The sequence below is a fragment of the Ochotona princeps genome, chromosome 32 (assembly GCF_030435755.1).
Source record: "Ochotona princeps isolate mOchPri1 chromosome 32, mOchPri1.hap1, whole genome shotgun sequence".
NCBI lineage: Eukaryota > Metazoa > Chordata > Mammalia > Lagomorpha > Ochotonidae > Ochotona > Ochotona princeps.
The window spans coordinates 7,229,863-7,255,547 of record NC_080863.1 but is presented as its reverse complement, the minus strand read 5'-3'; the positions used below and the strand labels follow the sequence as shown (position 1 = coordinate 7,255,547).

The window sequence follows — 25,685 nt, the reverse complement described above, 5'->3', positions numbered from 1 at the left end:
CCTCCTGGCCCTTTAGGAAACCAGCACTGCTCTCCCCGTAGCCGAGGAGGCGGGAGTTTTTGGCTTGTTTTGCTTTTTGGTGAGGAGGGTCGCTTCCAGGGGACCGGAGGACGGCGCGCAATGGGCCTATTGAGATGGATATTAGGCCCTGGGAAGTGCTTTCCCCGCACCCCCATCCGAAAAGCAGCCGCTCAGGAAGCTGCTTCTTGGTTTGCTCATAATTTCCTCCCGCCGCTCTGCCAGCTGCAGCCCCATGGGATTGAGGTGGGGGTGGGGGGAGACCGACGGGAGGGGCTGTCTAGCCGGACTGTGGCACGTGCTCTTGGGGCCCCCGTGAGCCCCCTGGGGGAAAGACCTCTTCCCCTCAGTCCTCCAGGGCAGTGCTGTGGAGCGGGCCGGGACAGGGGACTAGAACCCCTGCGGCTCCTGCTGTCCCCTGGTGGACAATCTAGTGGCCCAAGGAACCCAGGGCTGGGGGAGCGAGGACCAGTCCTGAAGGCAGGTGACAGCAGGCCCGATTCTCAGTGTGTGCGCCTAGAGGTGTGGGCAGTGATGGAACCAACCGCGCTGCGTTTATTAACCAGGTCATTCCAGAGGAATGTGAATTTCTCCCAAGCCCGCTCTCTGCCTCGTCTTCCCAGAAACCCTGCCTGCCTTGGTTGCAAGTGCAGTGTTGTTTTTTTCAGGTGCCAGCTGGCTGGGACTGTGGGTCCCCCGGAATCGGGGCCGTGTTCACCGCCCTTCTTTCAAGGACTGGGGAACGGCAAGGAAATGGGTGATGGACCTGCGTGGATCCCAGAAGCAGTGCGTGGCGCTGCCCCAAAAGCACTACCTGCAGACAGGCCACCCTGTCTCCTCCGGGCCAGGTGTCGTCCTCCCCACTCACGCCGTCCTCCCCACTCACGACCTATCACAGCATCCACAGTTGTTCACCATCAAAGACTGGAGGTGCAGCTGCTAAAGTCCACAGGGGCCCAGCGATAAGTTATCAGTCACCCCTGAGGGGAACAGAATTAATCATTAACAGAGGAGCTGTGCCAAATAAAAAGGGCTTCCACTCTGAGCATCGACCCCTCAGGAAACCCTACCTGGTGGCCCACCCTAGCCAGCTTGGAGGCGTCCTCGCCCCTTTGGCCTCTCGCTGTCCTTGGCCCTAAGCCCTGCACACACTTCTAAATCCACCGCGCTTCTTGAATCACCTCAAGTATATTTGGTCCACTTTTTCTTGTTACAGTAACCCACATTAAAAAACACTTAACATTGCAACTCGAATATTCAAGTGACAACACAGTGCACCAGTAATTCACAAGGTGCTTAATACACATGCGTAGTGCAAAGAGCTCCCACCAGGGTTTAACACGTGGATTTCACGATCAGAGATTACTGCTGTTTCTCTTAAAATCTCCTTCTAGCTGCATCAGACCTTAACCTGATTATGTCCCATCACACTAGGTACAAGACACCTATGTAAAGTTAAGTTGAGCAATAACTATACCATTTATGACAACCTTATTTTAAAAAATTATTTTAAAAGAGCTCTTTATTCCTTTGGAAGGCAGAGTTACGGAAAGAGATGGAGAGATCTTCCATCCACTGGTTTACCCCCAAAAGGCAGAGACAGCCACAGCTGGGTCAGGCCAAAGCCAGGAGCCAGGACCCCCACCATCCCCGGGCCCAAGCACTCGGCCCCTCATCTGCTGCTTTCCTGGGCACATCAGCAGGAAGCTGGATGGGAAGTGGAGCAACTAGGACTTGAACTGGTGCCAGTAGGGGATGGCGGCACCACAGATAGCAGCGTGACCCGCCGCAGAACTCCTGCCACCACCCCGCCCCCACTTAGGGTAACTTTAAAGTTAATGTTTTTAGAGTTTTCTTTAGAGAAAACAGGTGAATAATTGAAGCATTTTTTCATTGAGAAAATGGCATAAACTGTTGGGGAACAAAACAGCATTAACTTCACTGAAAACGTTACTTCCACTAAATATTCAGCTTAACAAGAAGAGAGGTACATAACTGATCGTGAGATGCATTCAAGGAAGTTCTTCCTCGGAACCTTCGCACAGTAAGCTAATCCTGTTTGTTGTGCCAACCTTCTCTCACTCCACATGGGCACTGCTTTGTGTCCCGGCTGCTGCACTTCTTGTCCAGCTCCCTGCTTGTGGCCTGAGAATGCAGTTTAGGATGGCCCAGTCTTGGGGCCCTGTACCCACACAGGAAACCCAAAAGAAGTTCCTAGCTCCTGGGATCAACTCAGCTCAGCTCTGGCCGTTGTGGCCACTTGGGCAGTGAACCGGTGGATGAGAGATCTCTGTCTCTCCCTCTCTTTATTCAACTCAAGAAAATTTTCCAGAAGTTGGTTATTTGTCATCTATATTTCAAGTTTGAAAAAAGCTGCCCTATCAAAGGATGAGAACCATGCACTGCATGGTGAGAGGTGGTGACCTGGGTTTTCATAGGATACACCTGAACAGTTCTCATTGCTTGAAATGAACAGCCGCATCAGTCTTTGGTCACTTGTTGATCTGTGTAGCCTCACTGTATGGATCAGCCCCAAAGCTGTGAGCAAAGGCAAGAGAAATGTCCTAACTTCATCGTGTTTCAGAGAGAACTCTCTGCTGGGCACACCTAACACGCTGCAGTGAGAGCCTCGGAGGAAAGCCACGTCACCCTCACAGCCCTACTGCTGGCCCCAAGGCCATCTTCCCCGAGCAAGAGCAGTGACAGTGACAACATAGGCCGGGTCATGTCAACAATGTCCCGTAAGCCTTTGAAACGCTTTGCGCCCTTCCACCAAAAGCGAGTGTCGCACATGTCAGGGAGGCCACTTTGTAACTTGCGAAACGAGGGGAAGGATCGATTCAGCCAGCGCCGTTTGTAAGGCAGTCTGAATTTGTGTTCTTCGTGAGGCTTAGCGGATATTACTGTAAGCTCTAGAGGATTTCCAACCTCTTGTTCTTGTGTCAATCTCATTGATGCATTCGGAAAAATGAAAACTTGAGACTTAGCTGGTTCATCTGTCTTAATTAGAAGAGATTCCTGTATGTATTTGCACCCCTAACGCAACACCTTGCACATAACAGGTTCCTGATAAATATTTGTCGGATGAAGGGACAGGCCAGCTCATGGTAAGTTTCATATTGGGCAATATTTAAGGGAACTGAGAACAGAAATTGGGACACTTTGGGCTGTTACCGGTTCCCTTCCAAAAAGATCCCACAGCTACCAGACAAGAAACACAGGAGGACTTCCCGGAGACAGGGAAGCTTTGAGAAACAAACCAGGGAAAGGAGACCCGAGCCCTGATTGGTACTGGGTGAGGGTGGGGCCCTCCTGGCTGGGTTTGCACCCACAAGCTGATCAGTGGGGAGGGGACAAGAGCTTTCCCCATCCAGGCTCTCCCACCAGCCGAAGGTTCAACTGGATTTGGCTGGAGAGGGGTTCCAGCTTTTTCTTCTCTTTCTTTTCCTTCCTTCCTTCCTCTTATTTTTTAACAAGAAAAAAACGCAAGGTAACCTTTTGTAAATATCTACCTGCCTTGGGAGGTTATGCACTCCACACAGTAAACAAACAAAAGCGGCTGGATTTGTTACACAGCCTTTATGGGAGGCCACTGTTTGCATGACCCAGAGTAGTTATTTAAACTCAGTGCCGTGGAATCCAGCAACTTTTAAAATGGACCAGTCTTCCTACAAGCTGGGAGATGGCAGAGCAGCCAATCAGAATGAGCCACGTTTACCTGCTTCAGCATCAAGAAGCCCCTTGTTACATTCATCTTGTAGGATTAACATGGAAATAGGAAAAGCCATGAAATTCAGGAACACTGAATGTTTTCTAATGGTAGCCGATTTCCAGCAACTAGTAAACATGGAGAGAAATACAAGGGCGAGGGTGTAGGCAGAAGGAAGGTGTGTGAGAGAATTGTGCAAAGTGACAGTACATCCAGCCGGCGCGGGGAGGGCTACAGGAGAAGGCAGGAGAAGGCGGCCCTGGGCCCAGCAGCCCCCTCATGGCATGGGAGGCGGAGCCATACCTGGACACACAAATGGGATGGATGTGTACCTGAGGATTTCTGAGTTTCACGGTGTCTCCACCTGGGGCTTATTCATCTTTTCAGTCATTTAATTGCGTATTTGAGAGGCAGTTACAGAGAGGGAGAAATAATCAGAGATCTTCCCTTTACTGATTTCACTGTCCAGATGGCTGGGCCCGGCTGACGCCAGCAACCCAGAATTCCATCTGGGTCCCCCCCCATGAGGGTGGCAGGGACCCAGACACTTGGCCATCCTCCATGGCCTTCCCAAGTGCATCAGAAGGGAGCTGGGTGGGAAGTGGAGTGGGTGGGACTTGCACAGGCGATGGCCTAGGGGCGCGGGTCAGCTCACAGGTATTGTGCATCATGCAGTCTCCTGCTTCCATTCCCGAGGCTGTGTCCCGGGGAAGAGGGCGTGTGGGACTGCCACGTGAGGGGTGGATGTAAAGTGCAGGGCTGTGAAGCATCATCTAGGGGAACGTCTTCATTCATCCCCATATGGAAGCCACGCAAGGTACGGTGTGTTTCTAAGGTTAGTTTGGAATACAAACTGGAACCCACCTCCCTACTTTTCTCATCCACATTTTTCTTACGATTTATTTTTATTGGAAAGGTAGATTAGAGAGCATCTTCCATCTGCTGGTTGACTCCGCAAGTGGTCGCAATGGCCAGAGCTGAGCCAATCCAAAGCCAGGAGCCAGGAGCTTCTGGGTCTCCCAAGCAGATGCAAGCACCCAAGGTCCGGGCCCATCCTCTGCTGCTTTCCCAGCCTCCAAGCAAGGAGCTGGATGGGAACTGGAGCACCCAGGACAGGAACCAGCAACAGTGTGGGATCTTGGCACTTGCAAGTGGAGGATTAGCCCGGACCTGACCCACATACTTCTATGTATACTAGTTAGCCGACTTTGGTTACAATGCTCATCCAGCTTGATGATCCACTTGGCCTTTTCAGCTCCAAGTTAATCCCACGAGATTAACACCGAGGGGACTGTGTTCAAACTGACGCACACTGGTGTGAACCCTTTATCGAGAACAGCAGCTCCTTAAAGGGCGATCCATGCTTTGTTGGTTTTTTTTAGGCACATTAAGCAATTTGCTTGTATTTCAAAACAATCTCCACATGAAGGGAGGCTCTTTGGGGTGACCTATTCTTTGAAGACTTACTTGTTTGAAAGGCAGAGTCACAGAGAAAGGGAGAAGCGGAGACCCTTCCCCCTGGGGTTCACCCCCAGAGCAGCTTCTTCCGGGTCAAGCACCTGGACCAGCCTCCACTGCCTTTCAGGCATGTTAGCAGGGAGCTGGCTGGGAACTAGAGCATCCAGGTCTCAAACAGCTGTCCCTATGGGAAGCCTGTGCCACAGGCAATGGCTCTACCCACTATGCCCTCAGCGCCGGCCCATAAATCTGATCTGCCTTTCCCATAAAATTAAGTAAATCTTTATAAAATAAGTTAGCTTAAAAAGAAAATATACATAAAACAGTAAACAAAAAAAAAGGTGAGGAAGGTGGATCTTTCGAAGCTGAATCTCTGCCCCTCTGTGGGAGAAAAGTGCTCTAAGGAGGCGCACGCACACACCAGCAGCCCAGTGATCCGCTCCAGACCGGAGACTGCTGCTGTCCCCAGCAAGTCTCGCAGTGACATGACCTGGCTCCTCACCGTGGGGCCAGGCCTGCACACCTGGGCAGCACAGAGGGATGCAGGGAGAGTGGCCGCTGCGGCAGGAGCAGCAGCCCACCAGGCAACAGAGACGACGAGACTTTAGGCACAAGTGTGCACCCCTACAGACTGGCTTTATTTCCACCTCATGGTCCAATCACTTGGCATGAAAACCGAAAAGCAAGACAAGCAAACTGGGACTAAAAAGTGAACACATCTTAGGATTCTAGTCAAGCTGTCTGTCTGTTCTTATTTTCTAAGAAAAGGGGGAAAAAGGGCTATCAGGAAATCCAACTTGTAATGTGAAATTCAAACTGCTGCCAAAGAAAATCAGGAAACTCCGTTGCTCAGCAGAGACCAAGGGCTCATTTAGCTCGAGTTCACAGGGTTTAAATTCCAGGTCGTAGCCTCACCCCATGTTACAGACTCCATGCGAACCCAGAGAACCCGCCACACTCATTGCTCCTGGCACTGTGCTGGGTCCTGCAGTCAACTGAGAACTTTCTGGGCTTTGCTCTTTTAAGGACCTTGAGGCTGAAGTGTGTCCTCTCACACAGCGTCAGATGAAAAGGGCATTTCCACCGTGTCCTTTCCTGTCACTCTCAGCCCCAAAATAAATACAAATCTGAGACGTTGCATAAAACTGGCTTTTAAAACCCCACGAAGGCAAGACATGTTAGAAAGCTGCCCGAAGGGTCTGAAAGAAGATTTGAAAATAAGAAGAGTGGGGGAGGGGTGAGAAACCAACACAGAACGACAGGGTCTCCCCAAAAACACTGACTCTTGCAGGCCCCGGTGGACAAGCAGTACATGTAATGTGTCCCGTCTGGACTTTGGTAGGAATGTCATGTTTTTCCAAAGCCGACTTCTGCAAATCTCAGCCTGCGTTCCAAAAAGTTCCCGGCAAAATGAACCACCCACCAATTAGAGGTTATTGCACAAGAGAAGCAGGCAATCCCCCCTCTCAACAGCAACCAAGGCCACCCACACCTCATCTCAAACTCTGCCGGCGGGCCAAGATTGTAACTTAACCAACAGATTTAACTGAACGCCAGCCATGAAGAGGTAACGCTCATGTCGGTACACTGGCAGGGAACAAGACCTCAATATGATCTCCCACAATGTGTCTGAAAGGTATACTTTAAAAAAAAACAAACTAAACACAACTTCACTTGGATTCTTTCAGGAGGCCAAAGGACAGCTGAAAGCCACTTGAACATCCAATTCAAGTCACAGGCGTTGTAAACTCCCCACAAAGAACTGACTCTCCCATGAGCCAATCTGATTACATGCCCTTCACACCAGCCACCAGCCACAGCGGCTCTTTCCATCGCCTCTCCAGGTGGCCTGTGTGGACTAACTCTGCTTCAAGAAACCTGCAAAGGTTTCATCTGCTTGCTCCATGCTGCTGCCAGGAGTGGGAACTGCTCAGCGAGGACAGCTCTGAGGCCTAACTGGGTTTCTGCAGCGCGTGCTGCTCCCCTCCGCTCTGCAAGGGACACAGGGCACTTCCTAGCTGACACCTGGCTTTTGGCGACACCAGCTTTAGGAGAACAAAAGATATCTTATTCTACAGGGTTGGAGAAAGGGAAAATGCTGCTCTCAAGCCAGCTCCGCAGTCAGCCCAGCTGAGACCTGGGCTGGGCAGTCACAGGAAGAACAGGTTCTCGCACAGTTGGATGGCTGGCTCATGATGCAAGATCTGGCCTGACAGGAAGGCTAGCTTGTGGGCATATTTGCAAGGAGCTGGGACTCGGATGGTACCGGGCCAATTCCAGTACATGTGGCACAGTTTGAAAGTCAACCTGCAGGCCAAAAAGAAAACACGATCCTTATCACCTGCCACCTCTAGCAGGGATGTACTTACCACCGTCAGGGATGCGACGGCTCAGCTGCTCACCAGCAAACTGGGGAGCCCGGGAACACACGTGTGGAACTGTTTCTAATGTCACGTGTAAGTCAGAACACACGGGCAAACTCCCTTGAGGCAGTTCCCTGTTTTTATGTCAAAACAAGGAAAAGAAGACAAAGTTGGTTTTGTCGGCCATGGAAGCTGCAGAAGGTCAGGACCACAAGGCACTTCACTCCTCTGACCTCAAGGGCATCCCAGCTCCAATCAGGGCTGGCTGTCGTCATCACCTGCATCCTAGAGTCCAGGTACATCAGATGATTGGGGCTTAAGGCCAGCATCAGCAGTGTTGTGGTGGAAAGTCATTCAAGTAATTCTGCTGTAAATCCAGGATTATCATTCCTCAACAAAATACCACTATTGTGAGGGAGAGGAAGACCCTCTGGGCCAGCACACTGGCTGAGGGCAGGCAAGGCCTCGCCAGCTAGCTGGCCAGAGCTATTGCCCAGGAGGAGAAGGGAGTGAACGACCGGCTCACCTCTGCATGTGATCAGGGCTCAGGTTGGCCGTGTTGAGCACGCACACGTAATGCGTAGGGATGCCACAGCCCTGCCTCACGTGATGTGCAAGGAGGTAGAAATCCACCCTAGCAAGATAAAAGCACAGATTAGGGATCCAGTCATGTGTCCAGACAGGGCTGAAAAGATAGGCTACCGATCTTCCAAATTATTTGAAAGGCAGAGTTATAGAGAGGGAGGGAAGTGGTGGCAGATGGGAAAGAGAAAGAATCTTCCATCTGTCAATTATCTCCCCAAATGCCTTCACAGCTGAGCTGGGCCAGGCCAAAGTCAAGAACCCAGAGTTTCATCTCGGTCTCACACACAGGTGCAGAGGGGCCCAAAACGTGGGCCATCCTCCACTGCTTTTCCAGGGGCATTGGCAGGGAGCTGGACCAAAGTGGATGCAGCCAAGTTTCAAAGCAGCACCTGTAAGGGATGCTGGAGTTGCAGTCAGTAGCTTACCAACCAAAATACCAGCCCCCAGGTAAGGCTAAAATTCTGTTAAAATTCCTCAAGAGACTATTTAAGAATGGTGGCAGGGAATTGGCATTATGGCGTAGTGGGTAGAGCCATTGCCTGCAGCGGCATCCCACATGGGCACTAGTTCACGTCCCAGCTGCTCCACATCTAATCCAGCTGTTAGGAGCCTGGGAAGAGCAGCTCAAGCATCTGGGCCCGTTACCATGCGGGAGACCCAGAAAAAAATTTTGACTTCAGCCTGTTCACTGTGGCCCTCCTGGGAGTGAAGAAGCAGATGGAAGATCTCTGTCTCTCCCTCTTTAACTCTTTCAAAATATATGAACCACATTAAAAAAGTAATAACAGAATGGTGGCTGAGGTGGGCCTGGTCCAGCCCTGGCTGCTTGGGGCCATTTGGGGAACGAGCCAGAGGATGAAGATCCATCTCTCTGATTCTCACATACATTTTAAAAACATTTTTAACATTTTTATAGAAGATTGATGACAGAAAATACTTCATCCCCACGGAGAAGGTGCAGCTTGAATTTTCTCACGAAAACATTGTGTTCAGTATTTTGTAGGTCAGAGGCAAAAGGTTTGTCATCCTTGTTGGTCTCAGATAGCTTTTTTAAAAAGATTGCTTTGCCACCAAAAGGATCTCAGGATTCTATCCCATGTCTCTCCAGGCAACCTCCCTGTTCCAAGAGCCAGGAGACAGACAAGGGGTCTGCTGTGGCCTTGCTAACCCACGGGACTCTGCTGCGCCACTTACCACTCGCAGCTCGTTATCGTGTGATCCACCACAGTCCCAGGGGAGGGGGTCACGAAGTGCTCCGTGGCAGCCAGGTACAGATTGGTGCTGATCTTCTTCTGAACTACGAAGACCACCATCTTGGGCTGATAATTCTCAAAAGCTTCGAAGCATTTCTGCAGCTGGGGGATCTCGTAGTTGGCGACCGTTTTCAGCTGGCCATCGGACACTCCGTCCCGGTAGACCACGATCTTCTCTGGCAGACAGTGGTTCACCTGAAATGACACTTCTGGTCAGGAGCCCTGTGGGGCTCACTCGGGTCACACGGCTCGGGCTCTTAGCAGCTTGCCTCATGAACAACGGTGTCCTAAGGGCAAGGAGATGGGAGGCAATAGGTGGGGGGGGGGGGGGAGGATGACACTTCTAATCTCTTCCAGACTGCCACAGGGTTATAAAACAAGCCCGGAGCAGCAAAGGTATCGTAAAACACGAAAGCAAAATAGACCAGTCATGAGTCACATCCACAGTGTGGACAAAGTTAAAGAGGAGTGGCAGTCCAATCGCAGGCTCAACAGTCTTCCTGCTACATGCATTTTTACCACGGACAACTGCTTAGGCAAGACTGGGGGGATGTCAGGAACATGCTAACACAGAGGCTCCACTGTGTCTAACGTGACAGGTGCCCCTCCAAGTGCCTTGGTTTATTTGGTCCTGGAAGTGGGTGGCTCGCACAGGGGTTAGGAAGTCATTCCGGGGATGGGCACTGTTGCACAGCAGGGGAAGCCATGGCTTGGGATGCCCACATCCCAGACCAGACGAACTGGTTTGAGTCCTGGCTATTCTGCTTCCGATCCATCTTGCTGCTCATGTGCCACAGCTCATGGCTCAAGTCAGCTGGGTCCCTGCCACCCACACAGAGGCTGAGTTCCTGGCTCCCGGCTTTCCCTGGCTTGCTTCAGGCAACTGGGCAGTGAACTAGCAGATAAAAGACCTCTCCCCAGCTCTCTCTCTACCTTGCAAATAAGTAAAAATTACAAGGGAAAAAAAAGTTTGTTTTGACCACTTGAGTGTGGTCCATTCTAGGTTTCTATTAAATTCCCCTCAAAAATTGACATGATGAATTAAGTGTGAATTTAATATGCATTGTTGTACCCTTCACAAGTTTTATAGAAGACACTTAAAGAAATTTTTTAAAGAAATAAATACCTGGGGGGGCAGTGGAGAAAAAAAAATACCTGGAATCTTCTTGAAATTTAAATTCACATTTTCAAATATTGTCCAAATGCCCCTTTCCTAAGAATCTTCAAGTACATTTACAAACAGGAAGTTCCTCGTCACAGACTGGACACTGCAATTACTGCCGACGTTACACACTTTTTGTTTTTTTGTTTTTACTTTTCCCATTCAACATCTACTCCCTTCTCCTGGGTAACAGCACTTCCGTTTCCTCTGCCTCCCAACAGAAGACAGGCTGGTGTGACTACCAGTCTGGTGGTCTTGTCCTCAGCACCAGGGCACTGGGCAGCTGTCCTGAGCTATACCATACCCTAGTACTGCTGCATCCCTGGTCTTCGTACACTGGGTGCCAACGGCATTCTCACAGTTAAGCCCCCAAATGACTCTGACATGTCCCGCTGGAAGGACACAGCTGCCCTCAGGCATGAAGCGAACAACTTGTACAAGACCCGGATGCCACGGGCAACATCCTCCTCCCCTGCCCCTGATCCTGAGAGCTTAAGGAGTGAAGGGACCACATGGCAGCTTTGGGCTTTCCTTAGATCCCTGTTTCTGGAACCTCGGTTGGAAGCCAGCCCCACTCAGGGCCTTCTCCCAAGGGATCAGTCTCCACACCAGGGCACCACGCTCTCGGGGGTCCAATCAGTCCCCCCCAGTCACACCCCACTTTCCAAGGTCCTCCAAATGACAACCTGTTAAATGGGTGGGCACAGGAGCTTGGATCCAAGAAACACTCATCCCAGAGAAGGACACAAGAGAGAACGGTGGCCTTCGTCAGGAGCCTTCGGACCAAGTCGGAGTCCACTGTTCCTTAGCAATGACCTTGAATACTTGGCTTCCCCAGTTGAAAATGGAGAAAAATTATCACTTTACTTTCTTATAAAAGCAAAGAGGGATAAAATAACATACCTTATCCACATATTTTTGTATAAATAAAAAACTACATACCACAGTTATCAGGGAAAGATATATTCTGGAGTAGAGGAGGGCTATAGTGAAATCAGTGGAGTGAAAAACAGAAATTTAACCTGTCTACAATGTTCTCTGACATCACCTCCTTTAAGATTTCATTTTTATTTGAAAAGTAGATTTACAGAGAGATAAGGAAAGAGAGAAACACGGAGATCCTTAGTTGCTGGCTCTCTCCCCAAATGGCCACAGCTGAACCAGTCTGAAACCAGGAGCCAGGAAACTTCCATGGGGCTCCCACATGGGTGCAGGGCCCAGGGACTTGAGTCATCCTCTGCTCATTTCCCAGGTCACAAGCATGCAACTGGAAGGGAAATGGAAAAACCAAGAAAAGAACCAGTGGCCAGTGAGCGGTGGGGCTGCAGGCAGAGACTTAGCGTGCTATGCCGCAGCGCTGGCGCCCATCACCTCTTCCTCTTACATGTGTTGACCAGATATCGAGTGTGAGGTGCTACATTAGGCCTTATGAACAAGAAAGACATGGCTCCAATTATTAAGCAATAGGAAAATTCTTTTAAAAAATGAAGTGTTCATCTCTGTGGGTCATCTTTCCCCTTCACATCATAAAAAGGTTTAGGCATGGGCCCGGCGGCGTGGCCTAGCGGCTGAAGTCCTCGCCTTGAAAGCCCTGGGATCCCATATGGGCGCCAGTTCTAATCCCGGCAGCGCCACTTCCCATCCAGCTCCCTGCTTGTGGCCTGGGAAAGCAGTCGAGGACGGCCCAAAGCTTTGGGACCCTGTACCCGCGTGGGAGACCCGGAAGAGGTTCCTGGTTCCCGGCTTCAGATCGGCACGCACCGGCCATTGTGGTCACTTGGGGAGTGAATCATCGGACAGAGATCTTCCTCTCTGTCTCTCCTCCTCTCTGTATATCTGACTTTGTAATAAAAATAAATAAATCTAAAAAACATTTTTCAGTGAAATTCACCTATTATTTTTTTTTCTTTCACAGACACTGTTTTCAGGATATCTGAAAAACAAATCACCAAATCCTAGGTCACCACAATGCCATCCTGTTATCCGCTGGAAATTCTAGCTTTGTGTTTTTAATACATATGACAAGGTTTTTTTGGTTTTGTTTTTATTAGAAAAGCAGATCAGATTTACAGAGAGAAAGCTCTTTCATCTGATTATTCACTTCCCAAAAGGCCACAGCAGCCAGAGCTGAGTCAATCCGGAGCCAGGAGCCAGGAGCCAGGAGCTTCTTCTAGGTCTCCCATGCAGAGCCCAAGTCCTTGGGATGCAGGCTGTTGTGGTCACTTGGGGAGAACCTAGCAGATGGAAGGCCAAAGTCTGCCCGTGCGTATTCATTTCATATCCATCTGTCATCAAGTTAGCAAGCGTTTTTTATTTCCTGGAATTTTTTGTTTTACATAATCAAGTTACTTATAGTTTTCTTTGTATCCTCCCAATCTGTGTATCTTTAATTTCTTTTTAATTGCATCAGCTGGCACTTCCAGTGTGAAGATAAATGGGAGTGCTGAGAGGGACTGGCTTTGTCTAGTTCTTGACCTTCTGTGGGGGGGAGGGGATGCATTTAGTCTATCCTGATCAAGCACATGTGAGGTGAGCCGTAGCATTTTTGTAATTTTCAAAAACTACTCATTTTATCTGAAAGGCAGAGTGAGCAAGAGACAGGGAGACACACACAGACACCTTTCATCTAACGATTCCCTCCCTGAACGGCCCAGTGTCAGCGCTAGTCCAGACCAAAGCCAGGAGCTGAGATTTCTATCTGGGCCTCCCACAAAGGTGGCAGGGGCCCAAGTACTTGAGCCGTCAAGTACACCTAATAGATCCCATGGAGCCTGACCTGGAAGCCAGATTTGGATTTGAATGCAAGCGCCCCACCATGGAATGCAGGCAGCCCAGGACATGTCTTAACCATGCCCACAAACTCCTACCCCTCCAGGAACTTTCTCGGGCACTTCCCTACTTCACTAGAGGGTCCAGTATCCAGCACACAAAAAGAACTCTCAGACCTCCCTGGCGCAGGCAACCTAAATCCGACAGAATTTGAACAGACATTTCTCCACAGAGCTTATGTAAGTAGAAAACACAGATGTGAAAAGCAGCACAGTTCTCACTGGTCGTTAAGGAAACAGAAATCGGTGTCACAAAGAAGTTCTTCATGCTAAGAGCATCACAACAAAACTACAGATCGGTATTTCTCAGGAACAAAGATGCAAAGTGCATCACTGAAGTGACTCTCACAGTACCAACAGAATTATACACCTTGTCTGCACCCAAGTTAATGCTGCCCTTCTCCATTCATGCCCAGCTGGAACCCATGAATACAAGAACTCTATTAGAAGCAGCGTCTTGCAGGCATAACCGAGTGAAGGTGGAGGGAGACTGGACTGGGGTGGGTCCTTGTCCAGCGACTGGCCATAAAAGAGCAAGTTTAGAGACACAAACTCAGACGTCAGAGCTGAGAGAGACGCAGCTGTCGACAGACACACCAAGGGTTTCCAGCAACCGTAAGAAGCAAAACCTGAAGAAATACCCTTCCCTACCGCTTTCAGAAGAAGCAAGGCCCTAATGATAACTATTTCAAAACCTCAACTCTTTGGAGCTGCAAGAGAATACATTTCTGTGTTTTGAACTATTGACTTTGTGGTGCTTTTTTATAAGTAGTTACAGAAAACTAATAAAACAAGCAGTTTTATAAGGCTGGCTAAACATTAAAAAATAAAGAATAACTCACCACATAGATTAAAGAAGAAAAATCATATAATCACTTCACTAGACAGAAAAAGCATTCAACATCCATTTGTGGTTAAAAATAAACGACGGGGGCATAGCACACTAACCCCCTACCTACAGTGCCGGCATCTCACAGGGGCACTCGTTCAACTCCCAGCTGCTACATTTTGATCCAGTGCCCTGCTTATGACCTGGGAAATCAGAGGACCCAAAAGCAGCTCCCGCCTCCTAGCACTTGATCAGATCAGCTCATCTCTTGCCGTTGGGGAGTGAACCAGCAGATGAAAAATTCCTGTCCTTCCTTTCTGTAAATGCCCTTCAAATCAAAATAAACAAATTTCTTAAAATTACCAACTGCCAGTAAGCTAGGAATAGAATGGAACTTCACCAACACGGTAAGAGTGGGTACTGTGGCACAGGTTAAGCCTCCACTTGTGATGCCAGCAACCCACACCAGAGTGCCAGTTTAAGCTCTGGTCGCTCTACTTGCAGTCTAGCAGTGTGCCTGGGAAAGCAGCAGATGGCCCAAGACGGGGGCCGCTGCCACCCACACGAGACACAGAGATGGATTCTTGGCTTCAGCTCGGCCCAGGCTGGGCTCTTGTGGGGATCTGGGGGGTAAATCAGAGATGGAAGATCTTTGTCTTTCAAACAGACTTTTTAAAACTTAAAAAAGAAAAACATAATGTGAAATTTCCAAAAATCTTTTGATGCTCCCTTTCATGGCAAATGCTCTATATTTTAGGGAGAGTTTTTAAAGGGGTGACATTAATTCTCCTTTAAATGTCAGCTATAAATCAAAAGATTAGTTCCTATCTGGCCAGAAACCCCTCATTTGGGCATATGATAGCCCCCAGTATTTTCTCATTCTTCTCAAGAAACTCATTCGAAAGGCTCAGCGAGACACAGACCTCTCAGCGAGACACAGACCTCCCACCCAGGCACTGCCGAAAGACCTGCAGCAGCCATGTTGGCCAAGGTGGAAGCCAGGACGCACAGCGGCATCTGGTCTCCCGTGTCAGATGCGGACCCAAAGCCTGAGCGATCACCTGCTGCCTTCCACAGTGTGCGTGGGCTGTCCACTGCATCAGGTGGAGACAGGACTTGCGCCCTGGGCACTCCTCTACACGATGAAAGCTTCCTAACCAGTGTCTTGAATGCAGGGCCAAAGACCCTCACTCCCTTTAAAGTCAGCCCTGATGGGGCCCGGCGCCGTGGCCTAGCAGCTAGAGTCTTTTCCTTGAAAGCCCCGGGATCCCATATGGGCTCCGGTTCTAATCCCGGCAGCTCTACTTCCCATCCAGTTCTAATCCCGGCAGCTCCACTTCCCATCCAGCTCCCTGCTTGTGGCCTGGGAAAGCAGTCGAGGACGGCCCAAGGTTTTGGGACCCTGCATCCGCGTGTGAGACCCGGAGGAGGTTCCTGGTTCCCGGCTTCGGATCGGCGTGCACCGGCCCGTTGCAGCTCACTTGGAGAGTGAAACATCGGATGGAAGATCTTCCTCTCTGTCTCTCCTCCTCTCTGTATATCCGGCTTTCCAATAATAATAAAATCTTTAAAAAAAAAAAAAAAGAGTCAGGCCTGATGGTCGCTCTTCATTTCCTGATTTTAATAAGGTTCCTTCATTTTTTAATGCATGCTCTAAAGATTTTCCGTTTTCTCGGCAAAAACAAAACAACCATGGATTTCACTGATGTTTTTAGATTCTCTATAAAATATTTTCCATATTTTGAGCTTACTTTGCTACCCTGGCATAGCTTGTGCTACCTTTAAAGTTATAAATACCTTTTGTAGACAGCTTGCCTAAACAATCTGATTTTAATCCATTCTTTCAATCTCTCAACTGTAGCATTTGGGTGTGTTTACATGTAATATCATTATAAGATTTACACCTCCTATCTTGCTAGATTTTTCTACTATTTTTATTCTTCTATTTGTCCATGTTCTGGGTTAAACAGATTGCTTTTAGATACTATTATGGTTGTCTACTGTATATTTTAATTGTTTTCTTATTTTCCTGAAGACCAAGGTTAATAATTTACAACATTCTCATGCACTTGGTTAATACAAAATTAATTTCAGTATTTTCAGAAAGTTTGCTTACATGGGTCCATTCCCTCCCACATGCTACATGGCTGCATCACCATACACATTACAATTTTATAAGCTGCAAGGAAATATATCTAGACTTGTAATTGCTGTTTTAGGCAGCTCTTAAATCAGAAAAGTTATCACCAATATCTTTTTGCCATCGTACATGTACCCATGCAGTACCTTTTAATACTTACTTCTGTCTGTGGATTCAAGTTACCTATTGTCATTTCACTTCAGCCTAGAGAAACCGTTTCTTGTAGGACAGGTCTGTCAGTTACAAAACTGTACCGGCTTTTGTTTTTGAAGATTTATTTTCATTGCAAAGGCAGAAATACAGAGAGAAAGACAGAGAGGAAGATCTTCCATCTACTGATTCACTCCCCCAGTGGTCACAATAGCCAAAGCTGAGCCAATCCAAAGCCAGGAACCAGGAACTTCTTCTGGGTCTCCCACGCAGGTTCAGGGTCCCTAGGCTTTGGGCCATCCACTACTTTCCCAGGCCACGAGCAGGGAGTTGGATTGGAAGTGGAGCAGCTGGGACACAAAACGGTGGACGCAAGGCAAGAATCTTAGCCACTAGGCTACTGCACCAGGCCTGTTTTTGTTTCAGTATGTCCTTTGTGTTTTAAAACTCACACACCATGAAATTTATTGAAGTACACAATTAAGCAGTATACTTCAGAATACATAGCATATTTTAGTATTATATATTTATAATGTATTCACAAAGTTGTGCATGTATCAACAGTATCAAATTTTCTATTCCATCTAAAAAGAACCTGAAACTATACCCTCTTTCCTGATCAACTCATCCTTTGCAAACTGCTAATCTCCTGCCAGTCTCTATAGACCTGAGACATGTTTTACTTTCTGGAACTCAAAATGTACAACCCAGGTTTTTGTATGTAACCAGTACCAACATCAAGTTGATGGTATTTCATAACCCAGAGAGTTCCACGCTCCTTAGTGATCACATCCTACTCATCCCCCCACACCCTGACTCTGGCCAAGGCAGCCTCATCTACTTCCTGTCTTTACAGAAATCTATATCATGACCAATTTTTTAAATGTGTATTTTTACTGGAAAGGCAGACTTACAGAAAGAAGGGGAGACAGATCTTTGTTGCCCAGATCTGAGCTCCTATGTGAGTCTCCCGTGTGGGTGCAGGGTCCCAAGGACTTGGGCCATTCTGTTCTCCCAGGTAATAAGGTGGGAGCCAGACTGGAAGTGCAGCAGCTGGGACACAAACTAGCACCCATCTGGGATCCCAGTGCTTACAGGTGGAGGGTTAGTCTGCTGAGCCACCAGGCTGGCCACCTGAATTCTTACAAAAGGCATCATGTAACACATAGTTTTCTCCTTAGCGTGTTTTCATTGTGTAAATATTGCCACGTCCCCCATCTAGTCACCTACATCTTTTTTTCAAAAGCCTTTATTTTGAAGATGTATTTCAAAAGCAGGGCAATACACAGAGATACAGAAACAGAGAGCTAGAGAGAGAGAGAAAGTATTTTTCATCTGGGGATCCCCAAATGCCAGTGACAACCAGGTAAGAACTGGGAGTCAAATCTCCCGCATGGGTGGCAGGAACGCAACCACTTCGGCCATCACCTGCTGCTTCCCAGGCCGGCCGCGGGCAGGAAGCTCGGTTAGACGCAGAGCAGCTGCGGCTGCGCCCAGGCACTCTGACACGCGATGTGGGCGTCCCAAACTGGTCAACCCACTGTGCTTCACACCTGCCCTGGCTGTGTTCTCTTTCTTCCATTTAAAGACATTTAAACGTGTTTTGCTGTCCCATCTGATACATTTTTATTCTACAATGGCTACCCAAGAGAATACAACCTATTGTCTTCATTGTATCAAAGCACGATTTAAATTTATATTTTTACCTCTTTTTCAACAACGCAAAGGCCCAAGCACATGGGAATTATCCTATATATAACATTAAATGTACTGTTGTGGATCTTATTCATATTTATACACAAATATATCTATGACCTTATTATTTTAGGTGGTATGTATTTAAATTTGCTCTCATAATTTTCCTTTTTATTGTCATCTCTTTAGTTCTTTCTAAATTTCTATCTGGGATAATTTGCCATTTATCCATTTTTTGTGTGTGCTTTTCTTTTGTGAAAGCCTCTCGTTGACAATCTTTCCACTTCTCATTTGCCATGGAAAGTCTATGGTTAGTCCTCGTTATTCAAAGTTATCTTCAGTATATAACAATGTCATGTGTCAGTTTCCTTCCAGGACTGCAAAACTAGTAGTTTGAGTTACTTTTTCTTTTGAAATCTACACATGTAAGAGGTTTCTAAAAAGTTCATGGACTTTTTTTAAAGAAAAACCTATGCATGGATTCCAAATTCTTTTTACACCAAAATAAACTTCCTATTTTCACTTTCATATTTTGAAGTAGCCTCATTACTTATCAGTTTCCAATTCACTATTAAAACTCTTAATGAATTTTCTCTATTCAAAAAATTTTTTAACGGAATTTTTAAGAGGTTAATTTATTTGACATGCACAGTGACCCCGAAAGAGACCCCGAAAGGAGATTCCACTCGCTAGCCTGTTCTCTAAGTGTCTGCAACAGCTCTAAGTGGATCAAAACCAGGATCCGGGAGCTTCCTCCAGGTCTCCCACATGGGGCAGGAACCCAAGAACTGAACCAGCATCCAGGCCTCCCAGCTTATTAACAAGCAGCTGGAGTGAAACCATGGCGGCATCAGGGCGTGACCCAGGCACTCCAGTACAGAAGATGGGCATCCCAACTGGTGCCTTAACCCACTGCCCCTGCACCCACATGGGATACCCAAAAAACTCCTGGCTTTTGGCTTTGAACCAGCTCAGCTATGGCCATTGCAGCCATTGGGGGAGTGAACCCAGTGGATGAAAGATCTCTCTCTGCCTTCCAAGTAAATAAATAAATCTTTCAAAAAAAAAAAAAAACTCATTGAATTTTCCAAAGCACTCCTCAGGAAGGACTTGAAAGGCAGAATAAGCAACAAGGACATGGACAACCACGGTGGAAAGCCAACGCTTTTGAATGGTGGGATGCGAACCTCCGCGGAGCACTCTGTCCAGCACACCGGAGGGACCCCACGGGGAGCCCTGAAGGGCTTTCCCTTGCCTTGCTGCCTTTCCTTCCTCCAGCCCGCGGCACGGCGGCAGTCAGCAGCAGGGAGAAAGGCAAAGTCCTCAGAAGAGAGCTCTGGCCAGTACTGGCCAAGCATGAAGGTGACCTTCCCTCCAGTCCACGCACAGTTCAGATCAGAGCGATCACACAGCAGCACCTGGAGGTGGACATCTGATTTGCAGTGTTCTCATGTTGTATTACTAAAAATGTCCACTTCACAGGCTGGCAAAGTGCCTGGCATCTAGCAAAGCACCTCCACTTTAATCAGGCTTCCTGCTCAAGTGCAGCCTGGCAGGCAATGGATGATGCCTCGCCTACCTGGATTCCTGACGCACATCAGAGACCTATCTAGATGAAGTTCGCAGCCCCCGGCTGCGGCATGAAGGTGGAAACACCATCCCCGTCCCCAACAAGCCCCCCTCTCCCTGGCTCTGAGTAAATATTTTTAAAGATGATCCAGTTTTCAATGAAGAATTACGAGGCATCGCAAAAAGTAGGAAAGCAAGAGCCACATACACACGGCAGAAAATGTTCTGGAAGCCTGAATCAGAAACCAGCATTGTGGTGTATCAAAAAGTGTCACCCAGCTGCTCCACTTTTGATCCAGCTCTCTCCCAGTGCGCCTGAAAATGCAGCAGAAGATGGCCAAGAGCTCGGCCCTGCACCCACATGGGAGACCCAGAGGAAACCTCTGCCATCCGCCTGGCCGAGTTCCTGTCACTGTGGCAATCTGGAGAGTGAGCCATTGGGTGAAGACAGATTCTCTCTCTCTCTCCCTGCCTCCCTCATTCTTTCGCCCTAGGGAACTCTTACAAATAAACTGAAATATCTTAAAAAAAAAATAATCAGGGTTCACCATGTAGGATGCCCACATCTTACACCGGAGTGCCACTTTAAGTCCCAGCTTCTTGATTTTCTGCTAACGTTTCCTGTGAGGTGGCCGATGATCACTCAAGACTTGGCTCCATCACTATTTGGGAGACCCAGACAAAGTTTGAGACCCCTGGCTTCAGCCAGGCCCAACCGAGCTGTTACTGGAATTTGGGGGAAAAAAACAGTAGATGGAGGATTCATTCCTGTATATTCTCACGCTTTCAAGTAGGTGAAACAATAATATGAAAAATGTTACTTTTGGAAACCAGCAGAAAGCAGCAAGTACTAACAACGTGAAGAAGTGAAGAAACTAGAACCCTTGTGCCCTATTGGTAGGCCTGGAAAATGGTCCAGCCACCGTGAAAAATGGCTTGGTAGTTCCTTAGAGGCGAAACAAGGAATGACCACGTGACCAGCCTTTTCACCACAGAACTAAACACAGGTACTCAAATACATGTAGAGGCATGTTCATAGAGACATTAGCTACAACAGTAAAAGGTGACAATGGGGGCAGACATTTAGTGTAACAAATCCAGACGCCACTTCATACACAATCCCACATCAGGATGCCCCAGTCTCAGCTCCGCTCTCATCTTCCCACTGATGTGCACCCAGGTGGTGGCAGGTGACGGCTCGGCTGGGTCCCTGCCACTTACATGGGAGACAGAGACAGTCTGTCTCTGGCTCCCGACCCAGCCCCTGCTGCTGTGGGCAGTTGGGGAGTGAAACAGTGACGAAAGATCTGTTTGTAATTCTCTGTCCTAATGTCCAACAGATGAGCAGATTGTTAGGAATTGATAATGGGATATTATTCAGCCGTAAGAGAGCAAAATATTGGTAAATACTACAATGTGGATGGAACTAAACAAAAAGTTCACGCTCAGTGAAAGATCACATGCTTTATCGTTACTGCAGTAAGATATACTTAAATAGCAGTTCCACACGAAGAAGTTACCACAGGAGTTGGGAGAAAGGTGAATTAGGAATGATTACTTCATGGTACATAGCATTTTTATGGGGTACTAAGCAAGCTTGGAAATTAGAGACATGGGCCAGTACCACGGCGTAACAAGTTAACCCTGGGCTTGCAGTGCTGACATCCCATAAGGATGCCAGTTTGAGTCCTGGTTGCTCCACTTTCCACCCAGCTCCCTGATAAGTTGGGGGAAGCAGTGAAGGATGGTCCAAGCCCTCAGGCCCCTGCACTCATGTGGGAGAACCTGGAAAGTTCCGGGTTCCTGACTTCAGACCACACAGGTGGCAGGAGCCTAAGCACCTAGGCTGTTGGCTGCTGCTTCCAGAGAAGCACCAGTCAAAACCTGGGTCCTAAGAAGAGTAGCCAGGGCCTGAACTGACATTCAGATATGGAATGTGGGCATCCAAGGTGGCAGCTTAACTCACTATGCCACAACGCCTGCCTTTCTCCACTTCAGAAATGACTTCTCAATAAGGCCATATTCTCAGGTGCCACAAAAGGATTCCATCATCTTGGGGATACAACTAGTCCCCCCCCCCGATCTCTAAGCAAGAAACTGCAACTACACCCTGAAACTTGATGTTTGCAGAACAGCCAGGGCACACTGCTTTCACTCCGTCTGGCCGAGTGAGTCTCACTGGGAATTCAGCTGTGCTGCCCGTGACACCTGCTGGTCTACACTGCCACAACCCTGCCACGTGTCAACGGGACCCGAGGGACGGACACTAGACTAGCAGCAAGTACTGCCAGCAACCCAGAGCAGTACAATGGCCAAAGCTAATCCCCTAAAAAGGTACAAAGGTTTGGAAATAAATGGAGAAGGAAGAAAGGGAGCGTGGTATAAAAGCATGAATAAATGGTTACACAGTAAGGGAAATACAGTATTGTGTTGGTGGCTCAAGAGAAGATTTAAATGAGAGATGATACCATCTGTTGGACCAACTGAAACAGCTGTTGCTGAAATGTCCACTATCCTGTGGCCTGCCAACCTCATGGCACGACTCTGGGAGACATTTCAGTCATACAACAGGATGATGAGCTGAACTAATCATCCATACTGTATCACTAATCTTCCATGTAACAGTAAGATTCAACTAACTCAGATGAACAGTCTTGTGGTAATACTGGGAATGGGCTGTACTAGGAGGCGGGGCGAAAGCCTCTTCAGGATGTCACAATGGAAATGTGTCGCCTGAGGAAGACTAGGTTTAGCTAACCATTAGCTAACTTTTACAGTTGGCATGCTGGTACACCAGGGCAAAAGAGTAAACAAATTAGTAGAGACTTCAAGATTTTTACTGGAAGGGCAACTTTACAGAAAGCAGAAACTTCTGTTGGCTCACTCCCTAAGTGGCTGCTATGGCTGGAGCCGAGCCAATCCAAAGCCAGAAGCCGGGGGCTTCTTCTGGGTCTCCCATGCAGGTGCAGAATCCCAAGACTTTGGGCTGTCTTCGACTGCTTTTCCAGGGCACAAGCAGGAAGCTTTTTGGGACCAGAACTGGCACTCACAGCCAACTGAGCAATCGCACTAAGCCTGGCCTTGAAAAAATGGGGATAAGTGTGGTGTCCTGGGCGAGCTGCCCTTTGGGATGTGTATCCCCCACAGGGGAATGCCTGGGTTCCAGTGCAGCCCTGTTTTCAGCTTCCTGCCAGTGGACACCTTGGGAGGCAGCAGGTGATGCTTGAGAAGTAGCTGGGTCGTGTTACTCAGGTACCAGCTCTGGCCTGGACTAGCACCAGCCACTGCTAACATCTGGGGAGTGAACGTGCGGATGGGAGCCATCTCTGCTTCTTGCCCCCTCCCCCAATACAATTTTAAGGGTATGTTCATGAAATACAAATTTTACAAAACTGAAAATGTGTGCATTGGTTTCTTAGTGAAAAAAAAATTTTTTTTCTCCTAATCCGTTGCTCCCTCACTCTGGCTCTTTCATAGGTCAGGCATACTCACAATGATACACCTGCTGTGACTATCATATAAATGTAAACTGCCACATAAGTATGGTTGTGCTGTAAAAGAACTCTAGTCCAAGTCCAGAGGGCAGCTGGATAGGAAGACTTCACTTTCCACACTGAGAAGTCTGGTCTTTGCCCGCGGCTCCTGCAGGGTAGTCTCTGCTTACCTGAGAGCTCTGCCTACTTAGCTAGAAACACAAGACTTTGGTGATGGCCTCGGGTAGTGCTTAGGGCTCTTGGAGACAGCTCAGATCAGCCACAAAGGTGATCCACTGCTCCAACCATCGTACCTGTGTCCTGGAGCCCCTATGCACCTCTGAGCACGCGGGCTGGAGTAAGCATCCTTGGTTGGTACTCCACAAGAAGAGAGCAGAAGCGCCATGCGCAGTATGGTATTTCTGGATTCTGTGTACGCATACCCTCCCTGAGCTAACTGTAACCTGTATCCTTACCTCATGACGAACGGCCACCACGAGCACAGACAGCTTTCAGGGGGCTCCACAGATCACCTTCCACACATTAGCAAAGCTGAGCGGGGGGTGGGCATTTCACCCAGGGCTGGACCGTTCACATGCCTGAGTTTGTGTCCTGGCTCCTCCCCTGATCCTGGGGAGGCACTGCATGCCACCGTGGAGGGCAACTTGGACTGCCTTCAGTGTCTGGATTCGGACCCAGCTGGGAGCCGTCATGGACATTTTAAGGATGAACTAGCAGACAGGAACTCTCCTTCTGTCTCTATAAATAATCATTTTTCAAAAAAAAACCTGAGCACGGAGGCTAGTGTTGTGGCAAAGTAGGCAAAGCTGCTGCTGCCTCAAACACCAGCATGCCATATGAGCACCAGTTCATAACCTGGCTGCTCCGCTTCCAACCCATCTTCCTGCAAATGACCTGAGCAAAGCAGCAGATAGCCCAAGCGTGTGGGCCCCAGCACCCACATGGGAGACCTGAAGACGCCCCTGCTTCTGACTCACCTGGCCCAGTACTGGCTGTTGTGGTCACCTGAAGAGTGACCCAGAGGATGAAAACCTCTCTGGCTCTCTCTCCCTCCCTCCCTCCCTCCCTCCCTCCCTCCCTCCCTCCCTCCCTCCTTCTCTCTCTCTGGCTTTAAAAAATAAATGAACCCATATGTTGGTTACTCAGCAGTGCATTTTTTCATGGTGCTGTAATTTGTTGTTGATGTTGTTGTTGTTGTTGTTGTTGTTGTTGTTGTGGCTATTCTAACTCACACCACTTGTTGACCTTGTTTCATGGCTTCCCACTTACGGAAATGTATAGTGATGGAGTACTGGGGTCTATCAAATACAGATTTGGGGGTATAATGGAATATGCATCCCTGCTTCCAGACGAAAGATGGATCCCAATGAAATTGTTGGACCTGTGTAGACAATGGGATGCTGGACTGTCTGACATTGTCTGTGCCAACAATGTTGGGGTACACTTAAATAAGAGAATTATGATTCCTTATGAAGGACTACACTATTGTAACAAAATGGAAATAATCTGATGGGGGTGGGAGTTTGGGGGGGACTCCCAGCCTATACAAAATTGTGCCACATAATTCAAAATAAAAATCTATTAGAACTGAAAAAAATGAATAAAACCCTTACCACTCCCCCCACACACAAACCTGAGCATATTATGGGAATTTCCATGCCCTGACTTGCAGCGGGTATCAGAAGTAGGAACTATCCCACACGCAGAGGGTCACCGGTGTCACCTACATCCCATATTGCTTCTAGCCCAGCTCCCTGCTCGTGCACAGCGGGTACCAGGCATTCAGACTTAGAGAGCTTCTCTGTAACTCAAAATGCAGAAGTTGCTGGAGAGGGTAGTGAAGCCCACAACTTGCCCTGTGCATTTCTGCATCTCTCTCCTTTGTAGTATCCTATAAAATGTGTTTCCTTTAGCTCTGTGGAACACTCAAGAAAATTAATCCATCCCAAAGAAGGGGCTACAGAAACCTTCCTTGACTTACAGCAGGCTTGTCAGAAGCACAGAGAACACCTGGCATCTGAAAGAAGGGAAGGGTAAACTTTGGAACCCGAGTCCTCCAGCTGGGAGGCCCGAAGCCATCTCTGGCAGACAGTGTCAGAACTGAATTGGAGGCCATACAGCTGGTGACTGCGACACGCTTGCTGTGTGGCGAGAAGCCACACATCTGGTGTCAGAAGTGATCGGTTGTGATCTGCACAAGTGGGTTTGCTTTTTTTCCCCTCTGTACCATCACACACACACACACACACACACACACACACACACAAACTTCTGATGAAAAAAAGGTATTTTTCAAAGGACAAAAAATGTATTGCCACATGCTCTTAACTTCTTATAACTCATTACCATCAGGATCCCATTCCTAGTAGCTCACTCGTGTTGACACATCCAACAGCTGTATTTCTGCTATGGCCTTATCCACACTAACCAGA

The 25,685-nt window shown here is 48.2% G+C and overlaps 1 protein-coding gene across 1 annotated transcript in view; it reads right to left on the bottom strand.

Annotated features, from left to right (window-relative positions):
- Positions 1-7,162: 7,162 nt before the first annotated feature.
- The window catches only part of PIWIL2 (piwi like RNA-mediated gene silencing 2), a 49,618-nt gene continuing 31,095 nt past the window's right edge, over positions 7,163-25,685 (bottom strand). The window contains exons 20-22 of the mRNA XM_004591371.2: positions 9,328-9,581; positions 8,075-8,182; positions 7,163-7,492 (exon numbers count right to left, since the gene is read on the bottom strand). Of these exons, the coding sequence (XP_004591428.2) occupies positions 7,336-7,492; positions 8,075-8,182; positions 9,328-9,581 (519 nt within the window). The 3' untranslated portion in view covers positions 7,163-7,335. The remainder of the gene's footprint in view (positions 7,493-8,074; positions 8,183-9,327; positions 9,582-25,685) is intronic.